Source organism: Gracilinanus agilis, chromosome 1, assembly GCF_016433145.1.
Source record: "Gracilinanus agilis isolate LMUSP501 chromosome 1, AgileGrace, whole genome shotgun sequence".
NCBI lineage: Eukaryota > Metazoa > Chordata > Mammalia > Didelphimorphia > Didelphidae > Gracilinanus > Gracilinanus agilis.
In genome coordinates, this window is record NC_058130.1 from 784,627,303 (window position 1) to 784,650,613 (window position 23,311).

The 23,311-nt window shown below is 37.5% G+C and overlaps 2 protein-coding genes across 2 annotated transcripts in view; both read right to left on the minus strand.

Moving 5' to 3' along the window:
* Positions 1-19,886, minus strand: part of LOC123245849 (vomeronasal type-2 receptor 26-like) — a 34,060-nt gene extending 14,174 nt beyond the window's left edge. Inside the window, exons 1-4 of the mRNA XM_044674845.1 lie at positions 19,690-19,886; positions 16,647-16,938; positions 12,322-13,125; positions 9,309-9,536 (exon numbers count right to left, since the gene is read on the minus strand). Of these exons, the coding sequence (XP_044530780.1) occupies positions 9,309-9,536; positions 12,322-13,125; positions 16,647-16,682 (1,068 nt within the window). The 5' untranslated portion in view covers positions 16,683-16,938; positions 19,690-19,886. The remainder of the gene's footprint in view (positions 1-9,308; positions 9,537-12,321; positions 13,126-16,646; positions 16,939-19,689) is intronic.
* The window catches only part of LOC123245883 (immunoglobulin lambda-1 light chain-like), a 1,010,762-nt gene that overhangs the window by 59,179 nt on the left and 928,272 nt on the right, over positions 1-23,311 (minus strand). The window lies entirely within an intron of this gene.

The window sequence follows — 23,311 nt, forward strand, 5'->3', positions numbered from 1 at the left end:
GTATTAAAATGTTGACATTCAAAAATGTGTTAAGAAAATCATAAAAAATATAAACACAAATGTAAAATGATAAAAGACTAATGAAACATAAGATTATATTCTAATGTGGGGGAGATAATTCATGTTACCTCTGAACCTTATTGGTTGGTATAATAAATGTAGACTAATTAGAGTATAGCTGGCAGTAGGTCTATAATCCTTGATGATCTCTAGAGAAGAGTGGAAAGATGTGAAGAGAAATGCATTAGACGGGAAAAGGAATGGAAGACTAGAGATATTGTCTCACATAATCAGAGTGCCCAAAGGAGATATCTGTGTGAATATGGAATAGGAGAGGGGAATTGTTAATAATTCAACTTCATTCATATATGAAGTATGCAGAAAAGGAGAAGATGGAAGAATAAAACAAGAAATAGGATGAAGAGTAAGAGAGAGGGTAGATTAAAGGAGGGATATGGCCTAAGCAAAATAAACTGTCAGTCAGGATGTACAAAATATTTTTAACTCTTTTTGAAGTGACAAAGAATGGGAATCTTAGGTGGTACTCATAAAGAAAGAGCATATGAGCAGGAACTGCTGAAAAGGCAGAGGCAGGATAGGTTCTGGAATTCTGGAGAAGTGACAGGCTGTCTTTAGTTAAGTTATATTAGTTACAGTTAAGACAGTTAAGCTGGAGGTTGAGTTTTGTCTAGTCTCCTAGGGTGGATCTGGTTAGCTGGCTATTCTTTTTCCTGTGACTTTCCTTCTGATCCATCTTACCAACAACCTGTTCCTGTGTTTATTCTCTTCCTGCTGACTGAGATAAATATCAGCCGAAGCTGCTTGAATCATCCAAGGCATCTGTCAGTGAGAACTTTTCCCTGAACCCTGTTCCTGCTTAACTTCCAACCTTATCACCTCTATCACCATCTAAGGAGGGATTTGGGTTAGTAGAGTGTATTTATTGTAGAGGCTGGGACTTTAGGTAGAGAAGAAACTGACAGTGAAGCTAACATCTCACTGAAGGGAAGAACTAGATTTAGTGGGGAGTGTTTAGTGTATATTTAGATAAGAACTATTCCAATTCTCTTCCTTCCCTTCCCTTAAATAAACCTCTGTTTGGTCTGCATTTGTATTCTATCATCTTTATCCTGTTGGCCTTCCCAAACCCTGTGAATCTTCTGAAACTGGTCCTGAACAACCATTTCTAGACCTACTAATATCCCATTACCACCTTGGTATCTTCTAATTACTTAATTCAGTACTGTAGGGTAGAATTTAAGAGGTGCATCAGAGATCTCAAGAAGGCAGAGTCAGTTGAAGAATGTTAGATCTAAGGGTATAGAAGAGGGGAACCCTCAAGCAGAGGAGAACTTTGGGTTTTGGGGTGCTAGAATGAGGGAGACGTGAAGCCTACTTATCCTTGTGCATCTATACCTGTGTCCATCTTTGAAATCCTGCTTTGTCTGACCTTGGCAACAACTGCTGCTGGAGAGCTTAGTGACTGATTATGGAGTCTGAGTCTCTATCACTGAACATTATCAACAGTTGCCCTCAATAATCCCTCTGAAGATCATTACTTTGTTTTTATTTTTTAAAATTTAAAACCCTTACCTTCCGTCTTAGAGTCAATACTGTGTATTGGCTCCAAGGCAGAAGAACATTAAGGGCTAGGCAATGGGGGTTAAGTGACTTTCCCAGGGTCACACAGCTGGGAAGTGTCTGAGGCCAGATTTGAACTTAGGACCTCTTGTCTCTAGGCCTGGCTCTCAATCCACTGAGCTACCCAGCTGCCCTATTAATGTACTTTAAATAGTTAGGAGTAAGGATTTAGTGGATAAAGGAAGAAGTGCTTTCAGTTTGGGGCTCTTAGCTCTGGCTGGATTAAGATGTCCACAAGCTTCAATTGATAATATTTAGATATCAACATTCCCCTCTTTCATTCATCCTGCACCCTTCACTTTTGTTATACTTTACATGTAAAGCTCCTCCATCTTTAACTGTATGGTCAGTTGAGATAGGCAAGACATCTGTGAGAGGCTTATCTGGCTATTCCTGGCTTTAGACATCACATACAGCCAAGAGACATCTCTTCTTGTAGGGATACACATCCTTCAGCTAATCCAGAGTGTTAGGAGCATATCAACCTACTCTTTCTAGGAAAGCCATTAGCCTCTGTCCTCAAGTAAATTCAGCAGATTCCTATACTGCCTTGGGAGAGAATCCCAATTGCTGCTGTTATTCCTTTACCTATCCCTCACTCAAGAAGCCTGCTGTTTTTACAATTAGCTGAGCCAGCTAAGGACTTTGAAGCAAGAAACATCAACTTGGTAGCCATTACAACAGTTCTGGAAGAAAGACTCTAGGGGTAGCCATCTTGACATAGAAGTAGTCAAGCAGTATTACCAGTGGGACAGATTTGATTAAACCACAAAATCAAAAGGCAGAAAGGAAGATGGATTTTTCTCTGGGGAGGATGACTTTTATAATCCTGAGTTGCTCTCTATTGCTGTTCAGCCTATGGAATGGAGTTTACACGGTCTGGATGATTATGATACATGAATACTTGCTTGAACTCCTGAAGCTACATGATTCATACAAATGGCTTAAAATCAGCCTATATCAAATATTTGCCTTTATTCCAACTTGTGGAGCTGTAATGCTATCACTACTCCAAGCATATTGGGCCCTAAGAAAACTGGCTAAACACATCTTTGGCAAGGGAGATGACAATACTGCATTAGTTGAAATCCTAAAGAAGCAGATCAAAGACATGATAGAAATTGACAGGCAACTCAGGGAGAGCAAAGATATGGAGACCCAGAACATCATGCATGTGGGATTGATAGAGGGGGAAGTCAGGGAAAAGGCAAAGCAAAGAATAAGCAGGAAACATCACAGGCAGATGAGGCAGCAGTCCCTATTTTTCCAATTTGTGACTGGACAGAGGTCCATCCTGATTCTGGGGTGCTTCATGTTAAAGGCTACAAACCATTCATGAATGGAGACCTAGAGATCCTAAAAAAGAGAATGCTTCCATTTTATTTAGACCCCCTATAAGTCAATCAAAGAATACAGGAGGGCAGTCAGGCTTTATGATCCCACATTTCAGGACATTGAGATCCTTTTATTGGAATTATTTACCCCCAGTGTAAAGGCTAAATTTATTGCAGAGACTAGGAGAAACTTCAACCTAGCCTCCTGGTCATGGGAGTATGAGGACTTGAAGCTTTCCTTGCATGGGAATATGGCATTCCTGAGATGTTGCAGGGAGGGAATAGCCGAGGCAATGAGAATACATGCAAAGCACCCAACAGCTGGGGGCGTTTTGAGAAGTTGATTCAGGGAGAAAATGAACATCCTAGCACTTTCCTGGATAGACTGGTAGAAACTGAGGAAAATATCCTTGGTTTCCAGAGCAAAACTGAAAATAATCTCCAGCATGTCAGATGCCAGTTCATTAAAGGCAGTGCACTTCCAATCCAAAATTATTTCAAACTGCATTACCCTGGGTGGAAATCTCTGTCTTTAGAAGACCTCAGGAAAACTACTTCTTATGTCCATGCATCCTACTATAGAGAGCCCAAGCTCATCAAGAACAATGACAAAGAAAAAGATACTATCATAGCTGACCTTAAGAAGCAACTTAAGGAAGGTAAAAAACAAAAAGAAATTGAAGAGATAAAGAACATGGCCCTGCAAACCCCAAATCAAAGAAACCAGGGACAGCAGAGATAAACAAACAACTATAACAATGCTAAGAGGCGGTTTTTATGTCAAAAATTTGGCCACATAATTAGAGACTGTCATTACAAATCCCAGATCAATTTCAACAACTGGAGTAACAATGATAGAAGAAACACCTACTATAATTCAAGATACAACAATAGTAATAGGTATAATAGCAACAGATCAACGTGCTGCAAACACAGTTGCTCAAGTTCTAGTAACAGTCTGAGTTTAGCCACAGTGGAGAAGTATACTGTGCAAGGAGAAAAGGTCTCACTATTCCCAGGTGGCATCACAAAATCAATACAATTTATGAACTGAGGAAGCTGTGTTAACACTTGAAATAAGAGAAAAGGGATATAAAAGTGAAAAGGTAGGAGAAAACAAAAAGGAGAAACTGAGAAATGCAATAATGAATAATGGGCATGCTGAAGCAAAACTTGATTATAGGGAAAAGTCAGAAGAAGACTTAGAAATGGAGAAGGATGTTATTGAGATTAGGAATAGAGTCTATGGGATAAAAGACTATGATTCAAAAGATGATAGGAAAAATTTACTTGCACTTACACAAAACTTTGATTTAAACTTAATGGAAATAGCACTGAATAATTATAATAATGACATTGCAAAAGGCAAAGCATTATAAACATCAAATGCAAACATTCAATCTTCAGCAACACTTGAAACCTGTTCCAGATATGCAACAACATGAAACATCAACAGATATTAGACAAGAAGACTAATTAGATCAATCATTAATAGAGCAATATACAAAGGTAGGAGAAATGAACTTAACTGGGTGTTTTCAACAGTATCTCATACAGAAAGACACTGTCAGCAAAGAAGAACCCAGAGACCATTGAGAAGGAAAGAGCAACAGCCTTAACCACTAACATAAGCCATTCTCCAGTAGCATCAAATGCTGAAAGTGAAAGCACAAAAAGAAACTGCTTTGATAGAAAAGGGACTCTAAAGCTAGATCTCACAGCCAAAGAGTTCCAATCAAAACCAACCTTGCAGGAAGACTTAAGTCAAAAGCTGCCACACCTCCAAGCTTGTGTTATTTCAGGGATTGCCTGCACCTGAAGAAAGCTTAAAGGATAAGCATATAGAGGAACTCAACATAAAGCAGGCTTTCAGTGCAATAGAGGGAAACAGAAAAACAGAAATAGGAACTGACAAGCCATGCACAGCAGCTCTGTTACCTGTGCAGGATGCAAATAGCATTGCATTTCCTCCTACTGACATGGGGTCTATGAATCATGCACAAAGAACAGGCATGGACTCACAACATTGGGATGTAATCAATGAACAGCAATACATTCCCAATACAGAATTGGGATTTCCTCTAATGCAACTTTTTCCTGAATCTAGCTTTGCAAACACCAAGCAAAGTATGTCCAGGAAAGCTCAAAGCACTTTACCTTACTTATGGTCATCAACAATGGAGAATATAGTATAACAGCAAGCTCATGGAAGGCTTTACTGCACCAAGCTGCAAAGCAATGATACAGAGAACACAGTAAAACCAAGAGAACATTGAAACAACTGATACAATAATAACATCAAACACTGTAGGGAATGCGATTGCATTACAAAATTATAATGCATTGCAACTAGAAGGTCCTTAGCTGTGGGAAGCCAATAAGAGAATAGATAAAAATCTGAGACTCCTCTTTTGACCCCTTTTGTGATCCTTGTGATTTCTTATTGAAAAGTATTGTGGCCTTATTGAAAAGCTTTAAGTTCCTATCAAACCTGAATTTAAAGGGTTAACACTGTTAACACAGCAAGGAATGCTGCTGCCTGGTATAGCCAAGGCCAAAATCTTAGTGGGGGCAATTCAACCCTGAGAGGGATACTCCCCAACTTGGCTTTCTGATAAGAATCTAGTCAAAATTCAGCCTTGGCCTTGGTCTATTCTGAAGCCAATGTTTTGTGTTTTGATGTGACATAATTTGTAACTTCTGCATAGCTGCAAAGTTTGGGGGGGGGTTCTTTTGTGTGAAATGAGTCTTGAAATATATATATAATAAACTCCATGCTCCTGGAGCCAGAGCGGGAAGCATGATGTAAAAGACAACTCCCTTGTTCTGTCCTCATTTCCTTATCAACTAAACTGTCCTTATCAGATTATCAGAGATGATAAGGAGATCTGGACACTTAGCCAGAGCAAATAGAAGTCTGTGGACATCAGGAATGCGACTTAGGCTGTATTGACATAAAAGCTCCACTCATACCTGTCAATCAAACTGCCAAAGACAAAGAATCACTGGCCATGATAAAGATAGGGAAAGAAATCTATCCTGCTCTAATTGACACAGGTGCCACAAGGTCTGTTCTGAAGTCAACTCCAGTCATTTCGATGGCATGAATTGCAAAAAAAAAAATCACTTGCAAAATCCAAAATCAGTGCAATACATGAAATAATCATGCAACACAATTACAAGAACACAACCACAAAAGATCTGGTGTAAGAAAATGAGACCCTGGAGGCAACTAATGAAAACAGGCAAATATGATTCCAGTACAGAGGAAGGCCTGAAGAACAGAAAATCAACAAGCTGCAAAGACCATCAACCGGAGCAGTACAAGAAAGGACACTAAATAGAGTTGTGAGTTTTATAATGCAATTGCAAGAAGAGGACTAAGGAAATGGGTTATGTGAGATTGTTGCATTGGTTACACAATATACAATGAAACACCACATGATAGGATTGCATGCCACACTACACAATGAACAAGATAAGAAGTGTGACTCTCCAGTGTGGACAAAGGACACCTATCAACAAGGGGTAAGTATAAGCATGCAACAGTACCCAAATGACATGATACACAACACAAAACTGATTCTTAGCATGGACCTCGTGTAAATAAATGAGTGTCTGAAGATTATGTAATATGAATTGCATATATTTCTACATAGTGTACATAATTGCAGTCTTATATAATCTTAACCATATAAGGAGATCACTTATTTTCCTTATTTGGATAACATCAGCAAGCAAGGACTCATGCTTGTAAAAATGCATCATAAGTATATATATATATATATTGTATATATATATTTGTACATAATGTAACATAAGGTATGTAATAATTAATAACCTTGTACAAGTTAGGTTAAGGATGACTAACAAAATTAGGACATTAAGAAATTAGGGACAGCTAGATAGAGCAGGGAAGTTGAAAAACATAGAGCCAGAACAAGGAAAGAAGTAAGGATATATAAGATAAGCATAAATAGAAAACTAACATACTAACCCAAGTAGAATAAGGAATAATAACCCAAATAACACCTTAGATAAGACACAGTAATTGCTTGAGTAAATAGTTCCTATTCTAGAACTATTCTGATCCTATTGTAGGACCAGAAGACAGTTATGTTACTTTACTTTTGGTTTTGAAAGTAGGTTAAGACATTTATTGCTGCTTTGTAAAGTTAGACATTGTTTTGTTGGAAAGTTTATTGTCGCATAGTTGCTTCAACATTTTCTGAAATATTGTTATACCTATATTGTTTGGAAAACCCTATCCTTTCCCCATAAAACTTTCCTTTACCCTTCTCATAGTTAGATAGGATAAGATAGAATAAGGCATAGCTAAGGATTTTTTATGTTGGGGGAAAAAGGGTACATGAAGTTAGTTACATAGAACAGTTAGGAAACAATTTAAGCAAAACTTAAGCAATATTTTAGGCTTAAAATCCTAACAACTGAAAACTGAGATTATTGTAGGGTAGAACATAAGAGGGTGCACTGGAACCCCCAAGAAGGCAGAGTTAGAGTCAAAGGAATAAAAAGGGGGAACCCCAAAGCAGAGGAGACCTTTCAGTTTTGGGTGCTAGAAGGAGGGAGGTGTGAACCTGACACTCTTAGATCTAGCATACTTCAAGCTTACTTATCCTTGTGCATTTATACCTGTGGCCATCTTTGAAATCCTGCTTTGTCTGACCTTGACAACAACTGCTGCTGAGAGAGCTTAGTGACTGATTATGGAGTCTGAGTCTCTATCACTGAACATTATCAATAGTTGCCCTCAATAGCCCCTCTGAAGATTATTAATTTACTTTAAATAGTTAGGAGCAAGAACTTAGTGGATAGAGAAAGAAGTGGTTTCAGTTTGGGGCTCTTAGCCCTGACTGGATTAAGATGTCCACAAGCTTCAATTGATAATATTTAGATATCATCCTTCCCCTCTTTCATTCATCCTGTACCCTTCACCTTTGATATATTCAGTTATTAAAGAAAGTTACATTAAGTCAGAAAGCATTTGAGTCATCTAAGTATCCAAAGAAGACAAACTCAGCAGCTTTACATGTAAAGCTACTCCATCTTTAACTGTATGATCAATTGAGACAGGCAAGACATCTGTGAGAGGCTTATCTGGTTATTCCTGGCTGTGGACATCACATATAGCCATGAGATGTCTCTTCTTGTAGGGATACACATCCTTCAGCTATTCCAGAGTGTTACGAGTGTATCAACCTACCTTAAGTAAATTCAGCAGGTTCCTGTACTGACTTGGGAGAGAATCCCAACTACTGTTATCATTCCTTCACCCATCCCTCACTCAACAATCCTGCTGTTTATACAGTACCCATAAATTAAAGAATGCCTGAACAAGTTGTGATTTATATAATGGATTAGGTGCCATATTTCTAGAAGACTAGCACCTTTGGTGTGAAATCTTGCTGAGCCCTTTTCAGGCTTTTCATGTACATTTAGTGTTTCCCTTTCATATAACTCTCACCTCTGTCTCCCAGAAGCTGTATGTAGCATGCATAGCATAGGGCAACTGAGAGGACTCAGACCTATTGGTGAGTTAGAGGTGAAGAACCCAGAATGCAAAATCAGACATAATGTTTTTTGAACAAGACTAGTAGGGAAACTTCTTTGTTTCACTATTAATTGGGTTTTGTTATTTCATTTTTAATTTGGAAGAGGAAAATTTTTAAATGGGAAAGAAAGAAGGTTAGTTTTTTGCTTATTGCAAAATTAGACATATTTACCCTCATTTAAGTGTGTATTTATTTGCAAACACACACACACACACACACATATGGTCCATATATATGTATGAGCCTTTTAGGATTGCTAGGTGGTAAAGTGGATAGAGCAGTAGGCCTGAGGCTCAAGAGATCTGCTTTCAAATTGGGCTTCAGATATTTATTAGCTATGTAACCCTGTGCAAGTCACTTAAACCTTTTCCCCTTAGTTTCTCATATGTAAAATGGGGACACACTGGAGGAGGAAATGGAAAATCACTCCATTGTCTTTGCCAAGAAAACTCATAGAAAAATTACAAAAGTTCACATAGAGTTGGACATGACAGAAGGACAACAACAAGGAATTCCACCCAGTGTACTCATTGCATGTGTCATCATGAAAAAAATCACTTACCTTCAATGATAATGAGTTTCCTCATGCATAAAGATGAAGACAATAGACTTAGATGGTCAGTGAACTTCATTGTCTTGGTCTATAATTTTACTATAATCATTGGTTGTCTCATATTCATAATTAATAGAGTGAAGCAAATAGGGCAAGAATTGTTCTTGTGGTTAGAAGTATCAATCTAACATTTAAAATATGTCTGACCTTTGCATCCCACCAGCCCCACACTATGGCATCCTCACAGATTTTGAAATCTTGATCCAATGGAGCTTTGGGGAGAAACTGCCCCACTTTCACCAGAGAATCAGTCTTATTTGGAAAGAACACATAATTCATAATGGCATATTGAGCTTCAGATCTTCTTTTCTCATCTACAAACACCTGGTCACCAGCATTATTGGTAAATTGGATTTTCTTCAGGAAGGAGTGAAGCTGAAATGGAAGAGGAATCCCAGTTACTGGGTAGTACCTGAGGGAAGGCCTCCCTTTGAAGTACAACCTGTGTGTTAGATGAGAGATACTGGGTCTGTTCTGCAGTCTTTTAGAGTTCTGTAGTCTTATTTGGAAATCTGTTAAAATCTTACTTTCTCCTGGGACATATAGAAAAAAACCTCTAGAACCCTCAATGTTGCTTCTATCTTCAAGATTCCCAATTTCATTTTCATTCTTGACTCCTCAGTATCTCTCACCTGTTTATCTAAACCAGTAATGGGCAAACTATGGCTCCCCGCGGGCTAGATGCAGGCTCCCTGAAGTGTTCTATCTGGCTAGCGACATTATTCCTAATCTGACGACTACAATGAGTAGGATACAATACAATAAAACTTCAAAAGAGTTGCCTTAGAAACAGACTGACAGATGAGCATTTCCTTTCCTTTGGCTTCCTTTTTAAAAAGTTTGCCTATCACTGACTAATCCATTGCCGAGGTCTGTTGATCTCACTTTTCTGATATCTCTCATATATGCTCTCCTTCCTCATCCACACCAACTAGATTCTTTGGGTTTCTTTAACTTCTGTTTCAAATCTCATCTTCTACAGGAAGCTTTTTCAACCCTCTCTTAATTCTAGTGTTCTTTCTGTTAATTATTTCCTTTTTTCCAATTCATTTTCTATATTATTTATTTGTACATATTTATTTTCTTTTGGTCTCTCCCATTAGATTGTGACCTTCTTAGGGTAGGGGCTGTTTTTTTTTCATCTTTTCATATACATAGAAATTAATAAATTTCCTGACACACTGTAAGTGCTTAATAAAAGTTTATTGGTTGTCTGACCATGTCTTTTCATTTCTTTATTTGGGAAGGTAGGCCGAGTATAATACTTTAAAGTATTATTCCTAAATTTAATCTTCCTCAATTATTCATGCCCTAATTTGTAAAGTTCTATTTAGGTCATTTCTTTGGCATCATTTTGAGGATATTCTTCTAGATATAGGACTCCAGTTTTTGGACACAAAGAAAATCTTGTACATACACAATAAGGAAAAGACAAAACATTAGAAGGGAACTATTACTTTAATGTCACCAAATGGTTCAGTAGATTATATCTGAGAAGATGATGAATCTGGAGAGAGAAAGTTTGGATTCCTGTAATTTCATCAGGTTGGTTAACTCTCTGATGAACAAACACCTACTAATTCAAAATCAGTTGCCATATGAATTGGCAAATTATTATTTTGGAGTGAATTTCCTAGGATCACTTAGAATATGTCAAAGGTCAGATTTGAACTCTAACAGATCCACTCTAACATTACTATGAAACATTGTCTCTCTAGATCACAACTTAAATTCTAAGACTGAGGGAACACATAGTAAAGGACGGAGTATATTTAAGGGAACACATAGTAAAGGACGGAGTATATTTAAATGAGCATTACTAAAATATATTTGCCTTGCTATCTAGAGATTAGATCAACAAGGCTTTGATAAATTAGGGAGTACATAGTCTATGTATAACTAACATGATAGATACCCTGAAATTCATGCATAATTTTATGAACATGATGCTCTTTCAAGGTCTGAATGGAGACCATATAGAACAATAGTTATTTTATGTCTATTTGGCCCAGAAGATAGAACTGGCAGCAATGACTAAAAATGAAAGAGAAGCTATTACTGGATACCATGGCACATTCCTATAGTCCCTGCTATTGGGGAGGATGAGGCTGGTGGATCATTAAGCACAATACTTCTGAGATGCAGCAGACCTAAAGATGATTGGGTGTCTGAGCTAATTCTGTCAAAAATGGTGAATTCATAAAAGCAGAAGGTCACCAGGCTATGTCATGCCCAGTAGCCAAGGTCAGAGAGAGTTGGTTCAAGATTCCATGGTGATCAGAACAGAGATCAAGCCTATGAGTGATCATTACATGCTTATCCCTTGTTATATAGAGAGATAGTTTCAAGAATAAAATGAGTAATAATAATCACAACAGGATTCAGTTTTAGTTTTTATAAGAATGGAAAACTAGTTTCTATTATCCATTCCACAAAGACTAAGGATTCTGTTATTGAGTTTTAAAAGGGAAGGAATCATAGAGTCAGTTTAGCTGCAATATGGAAAAAGTAACCTTGAAGGTCAGACACCGTGTGAGAGTCACAAAAGAACCAACACAACTTCTTTTCTGAAAGACTGGATCACTAATTGTCATGAAAAATCTCAAGAGAATTTTGAGACAATTGAATTTATGTCAGGCTGTAAAGACATCCTGAAGAGAAGTTTTGGGACTGATATCTGGAGAGAGTGGACTGGTGGGACTCTGTTTTCATAACGTTGAAAAAAATCAATAGCTTCCATTAATGGCTAGAGGAGATTTTACCCAGAATCTTTTTCAACAGAGATATGTGATCAAAATATTTCTCTGCATAATTTTTGTTATGCTCTTAATATAATGTGTTGATGTATAGTTAATAAGATTCATATTTGTCTAAGCCAGGACCTGATGAAAGAGATTATTAAAAACCTATAGGAAAAGAAGAATCTCTAGTTCATTTATAAACTGGGTTGCTTGTACAGAGTTAATTGACTTATTAGAACCCGTACATCACTAAAAATTGCTTTAGAGCTCATAATGAGAATTATTGAGAAAATAATTCAGTGATCTGGGAGAAAAATGGAATCAGAGAATTAGTGATTCCTCAGGGAGTTCATTATCCATTTCATCCCAACAATACACAAAATGTCATAGTTAAGAAGTGGCCACATATTTGATACTACCAGCCATGAATGAGGTTCTAAATTTTCTTCATTTAACCTTGATCTTTTCTCCGACCTTCTTATATATATTTCATGGAGAGCCCAAGCCACAGCATAGACAGTATTGTAAATGGTGTAACTGAAGCCAGACATGGTCATATCAAAAGAGCACAATGGCAAAGTCTCCAAGGAAGCATTTGGTGAACATATTTCTTGTTCTGGGTATTCTGGTTGATCTGGGCACATAAAAGCAGAGATCCAGAATCCCCTAAGTAAAGCATCATGTGGATATTTCGAAGGAGTTACTGTCTTAAGAAAAGTCTTGAATCCAGGAATTTCACTTGTCAAGTATGAAAATGTGAGAGCCCCATGGAAATTATGACCTTGAGTATGGAGGGGTCTCATAGTAATGTCCCAGTGAGATGTGGCAACCCACAACTTGAACATTCCGATTATAGGAGGTTGTGAATATCTTAGAATCATTAAAGAATCTGTGTCACCATGGATGACAATCACTTTGACTGATGATGTTAGGATCCTGGGCATGAAGGTCTCATGTGATTCCATATGTGTTCTCTCACTGACGGGAATCTTCTCTGTGAAGGATGCACACACACCTTTCTTTACCATTTCCTCTCTTATTTCCCAGAGGAATTTTTCACCTCTCATATCATCTGAGACAACTAGTCCTACCCAGTTCCATTCAAAATATACCATTAAGCGGACAACACCTTGGTGGAGAGAAGTGTCTTTAGGGGCCATCTGATAGAGGGAAGGAAATTGGACCTTGTCACTAAGAATGGAATCAAATGGACCATAGCTGATCTGGATGAGAAAAAAAAAACATGAATCAGTTTGTCCTCTGTTGGTATTGAGAAACTGAAACAAAATGTGAACTTGGAAATGGGCTTTTTTTGTTGACAGAAAAGATGATGTCATTTTGAATCCACATAATATAAGTGGCATTTTAATGTCTGAAAATCTCTGTGTTTATTCCTCTCTTAGTCCTCAAGGGGGCAGTGATGTGGTGCAGTGCCAGGATTCTATATAGGCAGAAGGTATAAGAATGTGCCAATTATGCTTGAATGTTGAAAAAAATGGATGGATTAGAGAAAGGAATGCCCTAGGAAGAGAGAGAAAGGATGGAATAAATAGTTTCACATAAAAGTGATAGACATGGAAGGGTTTTTACATTGTTGTCTTAAATTTTGAGGGAAAGCAGCAGTACCTGAACCTCACTCATATGATTTAGATTAAGAATATAAATATGTACATACAAAACTGGGTGTAGAAATATGATTTTCTTAATACAGAAGTAGGTGGGCAATGAAATAAGAGAAAGGGAAAGAATAAAAAACCCCCAGGACTGATAAATGAAGGCAGTTGAAACAGGAAAAACAATTACAAGAAGTTTCTCCAATAAAAGTCTCCTTTCTCCAAAATATGGGGGAACTGAATAAAATTTATAAAAGTAAAACCATTGCCCAGTTGATAAATGGTCAAGGGATATGAGCAGGGAATTTCCCAAAGAAGAAATAAAAGTTATCTATGTACCTATGAAAAATGTTCTATATCATTCCCCATTAGAAACATGCTTTTGAAAACAACTCTGATGTACCACTAAATGAAAATGACAAATATGGGAGGTGTGTGGAAAAAGTGGGACACTAATGCACTGTTGGTGGAATTGTGAATTGGTTCAACCATTCTGAACAAGAATTTTAAATTATGTCCAATTCGTCAGTTTAGCCTTTGACCCAATCATGTAACTACTAGGTATATTTCCCAAAGGTATCAAAGGAAATAAAAATATCCTATATTTAAAAATATTTATTCCAATTCTTTTTTGATATTCAAGAATTGGATGTTGGGGGTATGCTTATCAATTGGAGAATGACTGAACAATGTTATGGCATATCATCTCAATGGAATACTTTTAACCTTTAAGAAATGATGAGCAGAATGGTTTGTGAAAGGCTTGGGAAAACATATGAATTGATGGAAGATAAACTGAGTTTAAGAACAACAATATCATACACAATAGCAGCACAATATCATGATTAGCAAAAGTGAATGACTTAGATACTCTGAATAAGACAATGGTCCAAAGATTGACAAAAGGACATGGTTCCTTACCATCTAAGGACACATGATGAAAAATATTATCCACCTCCAGCAGGATACCTTAAGGAATTTAAGTACAGACTGTAAACCCTTATCTTTGTGCCTTAGAATCAATAGTGTGTATTGGTTTCAAGGTAGAAGAGTGGTAAGGGCTGGACAATGGGGTTTAAGTGATTTGCCCAGAATCACACAGCTAGGAAGTATCTGAAGCCAAATTTGAACCCAGAACCTGCCAGGGCTTTCAACCCACTGAGCTACCTACATGCCCCCTTAGCATATTCTTCTCACTTTATTCTTTTTTATGCACTTAGTAGGACAGTGTTTTTTGAAACACGGCTAATATGGAAATATTTTGTATAATTTTACATGTATAATTGACATCAAATTGTTTAAGTTCTCAATGGGTAGTGGAGAGATGAGATTGTAAAGATGAATATGGAGCTCAAAATGTAAAAATATGAAAAATTTAAAAACACCTTATAATTCTTACCCCATCCTTCAAACGCAAGATTTGTTCTCCTTAATTAAAAGAATGTTCATCAATGTCATTATAGGAATGATGTCAGGTCTTGCTTATTGTGACTTTATTGTTTGGTATTAGAGGATCAGATATGCACCCTCTTATCACACTTTGAAGGATCTAGCCATTTCTGAAAGCAGATGCATTCCTCCTCTCCTGTCAGGGTCAAGGAAGAACTAACTCCCAATGGATGCACCATTCTTAATCTTCCCTATCCAGGACCTCATGCAGTAGTATACCTTTTGGCCAACAAAGATGCAAGATGAATCCTTTACATGGGTACCCTGACTTAGGGATCTCACTTTGGTTTCCAAATATCAATAAGGAGTTAATCTCTGTGCCCTTTGAACTTGTAGTTTTTGTTTCCTTCACTGGTCTTCAAGTGTATGATCAGAACTCTCTGAGATCCCAGTGTTAGTGAAATCACAAGATTCCCTGAGCTACTTCTCTAAGGCCTCTAAATTCTGAACCTGTGTTTATAGAGATATTAGGGATAAATAATATTGAATGAAGCTGTGAGAGCTTTAAAATTAGGAGTGAGAATATAAATGGAGCCTTCAATCATTCCTCTTTTGATATGAATAATTCCATACTAAAAACTGGTCTCCATTTCATTTAAATCAAGGACTCACATTTTCCTTCATTTATCTTCTGGGAAATCATCCCTTGTTTCTGTTATTGGTTCTAAACTAACAAAGCAGGCAATTGTATGCCTGACAAACAATGATAAAACTCAGTATGCAGCCAAGCTGAAAAGTACATTAGCCCATGTGCAAGGCCAGTGTTCCTAGAAGACTCCTTCTGGTCTTTAAAAGGTGAGCTACCATCTGAAAAGTTTTCTCATACAGCTTGTATATCTGTGTCTTATCTGCTCACTAATAAAGCTAATTACCTATTTGTGAGCAATGTCATAAATTTATTGCTGCACTTGCATTTTCATGAAGGTACTTATGGCTCCCTTAGTACAGCATTATAGATAGGCTTACCATTGCTCCTCAGACTTGTACCTTCTATACAAATGCTCATGCTTCATTCTCTTTTTGTACCTACTACTCTTCTCAATGAATTAATGTTGAACATTATTGGACTAAATTATTTTAAAAGATAAAACACCAAGAGTGAGATGTGATAGACTGTTAAGTTTTTCAATTAGAATTCCAGGAATCCCTATTCTTGTACCAGTTAATTTTGTAATGGGGGATAGAGATTTTAATCTTTCCAAACTTTAGTGACTTTATCTGTGTAATGGGAAAATAAACCCAGGTTACCTATCATATACTTTCATGAACTGGAATTTAAGTCACTCCCATGGGTGATGCTTCAGGAGAAGTTTATCTTCCCTGATGACTGAGGCAGCTTGAAGGTGCAGTGACAAGAGAATTTAGGTGGTGTCAAGAAGACCTGAGATAAAATTCTGCCACAGGAACATCTTAGCTGTGTGATCCTGGACAAGTAACTTAATTTATCTCAGTCTCAGTATTTTGTTCTGTAAAATTAGGCTTATAATAGTATCTGAGGTGGTGGCTGTCCGGAACAGTGAAAGTATTCACATAAAGCATATTAAAACTCTTAAAGCATTTTGTAAATGCTAGTTATTGTTGTTCCTATTATGTCATTACTCATAATAATAATAATAATAATAATAATAACATTTTTTGGTTGCTAAAGACATAGAGAAAGTCTTAGGTTGAAAATCATTCACCTGTGGAAACTTGTAGAGGTCAAGTAGTGTCCCCATCTGGACAGAGAGAGCTGAGGTGACTCCTCCAATAACAGCCACAGAGTTGTCCTGTTTCCTGCAGCTGTAGTTAGGAATGAGCTGGCCTTGCCCAGAAAGCCACCTCAAGGAGCTCTCCAAGGTTCTCTCATCACTGTGGTAGGTGTTGTAAAGGTGGAATCCCAGGGAAATGTTGGGCAACAGATTGGGATCTCTGTTAATCTCCTCTACAGCAAATAGTAGAGCCAGAGCCTGCTGGTAATTTTTGTGGAGCCACCTATAGGGGTGAGTGCCATAGAATATTAGCTATTACTACAAAAAGAATATTTTTCAGGAGGAAGAATTCCCCAGTCATATGAGTGAGAATTATGGGCTCAACAAGTTATTCAGCTCATATAATTTATATTAAAAATAGCCCTGTCCATTTACCTTGTTCCTATACTCTTCTTTTGTTGTGATTTCAGAGATAGTGAGGATTATTGGTCTTACATTTTTATGTAACTCTGTTTGCCTGAGTCACTTCATCATTCTACTAATAGATATAGAGCATCCAGATTCATCTAGATCCTGTAGAACACCTGGATATTTCTTGACATAGGAGAACTATTGTCATCAAGGGCAAGAAAATCAATACATCAATAAAAGTAATACAAGTACACGTGAATGACATTGATATCTAAGAAAGCAGAGTAGAGGTTAGGTGTCATTCCCATGAGGAAATAAGGGATGGCTTTACCAAGGGCATCATGGCCCATAAAATGTGAGGATGACTTTGCCATATGGGTCTTTGGGGAAAGGGTCATTCCAAGGGAAGAAAATGAATGATTCAAAGTAGTTGACATAGGTGTGTGCATAGAAGGAACCGCACATTTGTGCTCCCAGTATCTTCTTTTGTTTCTGTCTCATATATCTGATGAAAGATGAGGTTCTGACTCAGATTTCCCTACCTCCTAATTTTTTCTCTTCAACTACTGGTTTTGAGAAGATTGGAAAACCAAATTTATTTAAAAGATTCTTATTTAGAACCAGGTCTTCAGCCAAGAATCTAATAGTAAAGAACAAACACCTCAGCTATTTGTGGAATTGCTTTAAAAATACATCCAGTGTAGTAAGATTTCTCCAATAGGTACCACCTTTCAGACTATCTCAGACTGTTTTATTGGAGACAGAAGCTGAGGAAACAGTGTCACAAGTTATGACTACCTTACTTAACATGATAGTGTCCATTGTATTTTCAGTTCTGTCTTGAGAATTCACTCACTAGGTTTCTGAGGTTTAAAGAAGTTGTGTCCATTCTTTTTTACTTTGTCCATTTTCCGTTCAATTTGACAGAAGGAGAGCCTTAACTTTCCCTAAGGAATGCTTTTCTCAAGACAAAATTTAAAAACTGCATAGTGTTTAGAGGGTTCATGACAGAACAGGATTTATGTTTAAAGTTTCACCATGGAATGGTAAAGCCTTCTTTTCCTTCTAAGGCAAACCACCAATTCTCTCTAGATGGAGAATAATAATGATAGAAAAGAGAATAACAATAATCATATTAAAGTATTGAATAAATAACCAATGATGAAAATGATTTAATGATTTTCCCCTTTATACAAAAAATAAATCTAGATCCTATAGAATATCTGGAATATCTTCTTATTTATGAGAGGACAGAAAGACAAAAAGGAAAATAAAGGAAGCCAGAGTGATTAAAAATGTGACAGAAGATAAGATAGGTTAGCAGTATTTGACAGTAAGAAGATACAAAAGAAGAGGTCAGAATGCTCATCTGCCAAGGAACCATTCATTGCATTTTATAATATGTGTCCAATAAATATGACAGATTTAATTGCTAACCTTCTTTAAAGGAAATTGTCCAGGAATTGGTGAATTTTGTATCAATCTCAATTCTACAGTGTAGACTTGTAGATGCTTACGGACATCTTTGCATTGTTATACACAGAGAGGACCAGCTATGTAAACCAGGAGTTATACCAATGGAACTGATAGAAGATGAAGCACAAAACTAAGATCTGGGAATCAGCACAAATGTCAGTACAGCTTGTCTGTGTCTATGTCTATGAAATATAGCTCAACTTCTTTTGGAATGCTTTAGTTTAGAAAAAATGAACTAGATAAACAGGAATTCCTCACATAAGACCTGCTGAAAATCAGAATACTCTAGACATCACTGAGAAAGAGTGAGCATTGCAGAAATACAGTTCTAAATCTCATTCAACACATTCTATAGTGGAATCCTAAGTATGCCTCTTTCTTCCAGTAACCTCAAATCTAACAATCCCTCAGTTTTAGGCCCTGTCCCAGGGTGCTCTAGCTAGCTTTGTTGAGATATCCTATTCTGGCCTTCTCTGCCTATCAGGAACATATAAATAGTCCTAAGAAACATTAAGGAAAATAGCAAATTCACATACACCTAAGAGGGAGAAGATTGAATGGTATATCTTCCAACGGTAGGGTACCTGGGACAAATATAGCATTTTCACTGAAGTAGGAATTCCCAGAACTCTAAAATGTTATGCTCACTCTTTATCAGATAGGCCAGTGTAGAAAGGAAATATGAGATCTTTCATTCTTGTAGATGGGGTAGATCTCCTTACTCAATTTGAGTACATTCAACACCACTAACTGTGTCCAAGGATATAAAAGTGATAGAGGACACAAGGACTTCAGAGTATTAACCTAATATGAAGAGTCTTGAGATTCACTTATATTCTTAAGTATCAATTTTAGGTCAGGAATGGGGAGTCAATATGATAAAAGACTGAACCTGATTAGGACTGTGCTTTTTGGTTATGGGTATTTTCAGGGGAATAAAGAGAGGGAAATAGTTTTTTCTGTTTAACTCTGAAGGTCAATGAAATATAAGGAAACCTGTGAAGGATGTAAAAGAATTAAAAGACAAGAAAAGAGAGGAATAGTCTTTTGACTCATGTTGTATGAGTCTGCCTTCTGCTTCACCTATAAAGTTCTCTGTCTATTCATTTCAGGAGAAAGGATATCACAGAGATAGAGAGGCACTTACTGATAAGGCTTACAAGCTTTGTTAGGAGGACTTTCAAATAGTTCTGCTCCTGTTACACTGTTCACTTCAATTGAAAATAAGGATAAAAAGATCCCAATTACCAGGTCCCCATCTTGGGAAATTATGGGGTTAATCTCGTGGAAGCAGGGGAGGTTTCCCAATCTGTGCTCAGATCCTGGAAGCTGCAGGAGCAGAGAGAGGAGAAAAGAAGAAAGCAGTTGAGAAATACTTTTCTGAATATGGAGCAACATCTCCCTGAAGATTAGCCAAAGTTCCAAGGCAGAGAAAACCACTCAGTCTAGAGCAAAGGGAAGTGCCTTAATCATGAAGTGGCGAGGAACTGTCCAGGAGCAGAAATGTCCTGTCCTTCATTAGATGCCCATGCTCTGGTGTGTCTGTCACTCCTGAAGAAACACAATGGGACACTAGTCAGGACCATAACCAAGTCAAGGGCAATGGTGCAATGCAAAATGAACATTTTTATAGCTTCCTCAGTTTTTAGGTTTTATTCTGTCTCCTGGCACCCTTATTGTTTGATACTGTTAGGGACCTCTCCCACTCCTCTTTCCACAGGGAAGTCTTGGTCCATGAAGAACTCTGGGGAGAAAACTGCCTGGGGCACCGTCAGCTAAGTCTCTGCATCCAAGGGAAAAACAATTATAAAATGTTTTGGACTTTTCTTTTTCTTGTTCCCAGTGGAGACTACAGTACAGAAGTGCCTTTTTAGGAAAATAATTTCTGTGTTTTGGTTTGAGCAAATGATCTGTTGTATAAGCTTCATAGAAAATTCCCTGGTAGTTGAGTAGTTTAAAAATAACACCTTAAATGATGACAATTTCCAGGATAGTTTCTAAGACTGATGGCCTTGATGTCAATTCTCTACTTCACTTTCCCACACTAGGACTTGGGACATTCGGGTCTTGAAAAGTTTCATAATATGTAGAATGCTCATAAACATCCTCTCTTTCTTCTCCCTTCACCCCTTGGTTAGGACCATTGCATCTCAGAGATAAAATGGACCATCGAGGTTGCTTAGTCAATTATATTTATGAGAGAATCCCCCTTTTCAATGACTAGCAATAGTGTCACATACAGACATATTTCCTGCCTAGTAAGGCTATAATGATACGTTTTGAGGATACATGTTGCTTTCTTTAGATGATGGGAATAAAGAATTTAGAGTAGGCAGAGATTCTAGGGTTAATCTGATTTAACATCTTCTTTCTATAGGTGAGGAATCTGATGACCAGGAAAATAAAATGACTTGCCTACACTTACAAAATATAGAGCAGATGAATTCTTGTCTTTTGACTCCAAAGCTAATAATAATATTTTGACTACAAAACTAATTCCTAATAATTGTTATATTGAATCTCTGGGAGCTTGAAATTCATTCAATGATTGACAGATAAGTCAGTTGGATAGAATGTTCCCAGAGAGGCATGCGAGAAGCAGGAGGGGCAGTTGAGAACCCTGAGAGAGATTCTGGGGTCTTTTACCTGTCTTGAGGCTAGAGATCGGTGGATCCAGGTGTTGGAGTGACAGAGTTGCAAACACCACTCTGCAAGCTCTTCCTGTCCTTCATATACCATTATCAACCTGTACTTGACCACCACCTCGGTGTCTACTGCCCCTAGATATTAGGAGTTTCATCATCTAGTTATCTAGGCTTCCCAGGACCCGGGAGGGATCCAGGAAGTGGGCAGGAGATGAAGAAGAGGGTGGAAAGGGTGGATATATCTCAACTGTTAAGGCTTAAGATCTATAGAAGAAGAAGCTGAAGATTTCCCAGCAATTTACCTACTCTGGTTAGCCCTGGCCAGGCTGAACCAGAGGGAAGTTAACATTTGATTCATCATTGCCTATAGTTAGAGTTTCATTAGTAGCAATTTAAATAGGGTCTCCTATTATCCCAATCCTTTACCCATATCCTTCTTACTGTATATATATATATAAAGTTTAAAGTACCTTCCTAAATCTGTTTCAAAGCTTGTTTTGGGAAGGGAGACAACGCAGTCAGAATATCAAAGTTATCCCAGCTGAAGAGCCCAATTAATATATCAATTAACCCCAGGTGGGTCCTGAAGGGATAAACCTCTTTGACCTGAAGGATCCTGCCTGGGCAACTGTTATAAAGGAGAAGTGCCATCTTATCCTCTCTGTACATCATTTCTACTACCTCAAATAGATATCAGTGACCTCCTTTAAATATAACACCATGAATACTACTTAGAGAAGGGCACAAGCATATGTCATCCACTCAGTATGCATTTGGAAAGGCCCCATTTAAGATCCCCATTATAAATAGTTTATCATCTTGGATTGCCAGTTATAGTAAGGCCATTCATGATAAGACAACAGAGCTGTAACTGAGCATTTGAGAATGTGTGATTAAATTTAGTAGACATGAAGAAGGAATACAGATCTTAGGAGAGCCTGAAGACACTCATACAAGACTAGCCTCCTCAGTTGTGGACATCTCATGTGTGCTGTGCGAGAAAGAGAAACACTGGTTTGAATGAATGATTGGAGAGATGGATCAATGAATAAATGAAAATGAAGTTTGACTCATTGTGTTACTTGCTGGTGGCACCAATATCAAAGCAAAGACATTCTTTTCACTCTAGAAGCTTATATTGTAATGGGGGTGATAACACATATAGAGAAATGGTGACCAGGTATACATATTTTGGTGTGGAAAGTAAAAAAGATAATGAGTAGAGACAAGGGAGAGGGTTAAGGCATCCATTCAGAAGTAAAGGCATAGTTTATTTGTTATTAATTTCTGAACTAAAATAAAAGCTAGAAAAAATTATCAGGCAAAGTGAAGTATACCTTTTAGTTAGCTTAAACACTGTGTGTGAGTAAAGCTATCTCCATTCAAGAAAGCAGATTTGCAGGGCGGGAGGCAAACTGTGCCATGGTTAAGTCTTCTGGAATTTGGCCTCTGTGGAGGTAAATGAAGCAGGTGGTCAAGTGTGTTTAAATCAAAGCAATACAGAAGCCTAAAACACTGCTTTACTCTCTTCAAGGAAATCCATAGGCAGAATATGTTTATTACCCATGGTAATCATCCAGATACCCGTGTACTTGAATCAGAGCCTCCAGTCTATGGCCTTTCTCCTTCCCATGTATGAGAGTACCTGGTGTGATTTGCAAGGATAGAATTCTTTTTACTATCTAAAGGAGAATCAAGGGGAATAGATGACTGGGCAGGTATTATAAAGAGATAGGTAGATAGACAGAAAATAGGTTTAAAACCTGCTGGAGTCGGCAGTGAGGAAAATAGAAACCCGAAAATGAGCCCAGTGCTTACTAAGGTGTTCTTAGATAGAATTCTTCTGGGAAGACTGTGTACTTCCTAGTATTCAGTCAATGAGGAACAGAAGAAAGAGAACTCTGAGGTAGGGTGAGGAATAAAGGAAGAGTTACTACAAAAAGGAGATGCACATGCCACTTCTTGTAGTGTGTGCCCATTCTGGCAAGAATGAAATAAAGCCATCTAAGGAGGGTCTCAAATTTTATTTATAGCAAGGCCCATCTGGTCCTTAAGAATCCCCTCTATGAAGGTATTTTCCTCTTAACTTTTCTCTTCAACTTGAAAGTTAACATTTTCAAATCA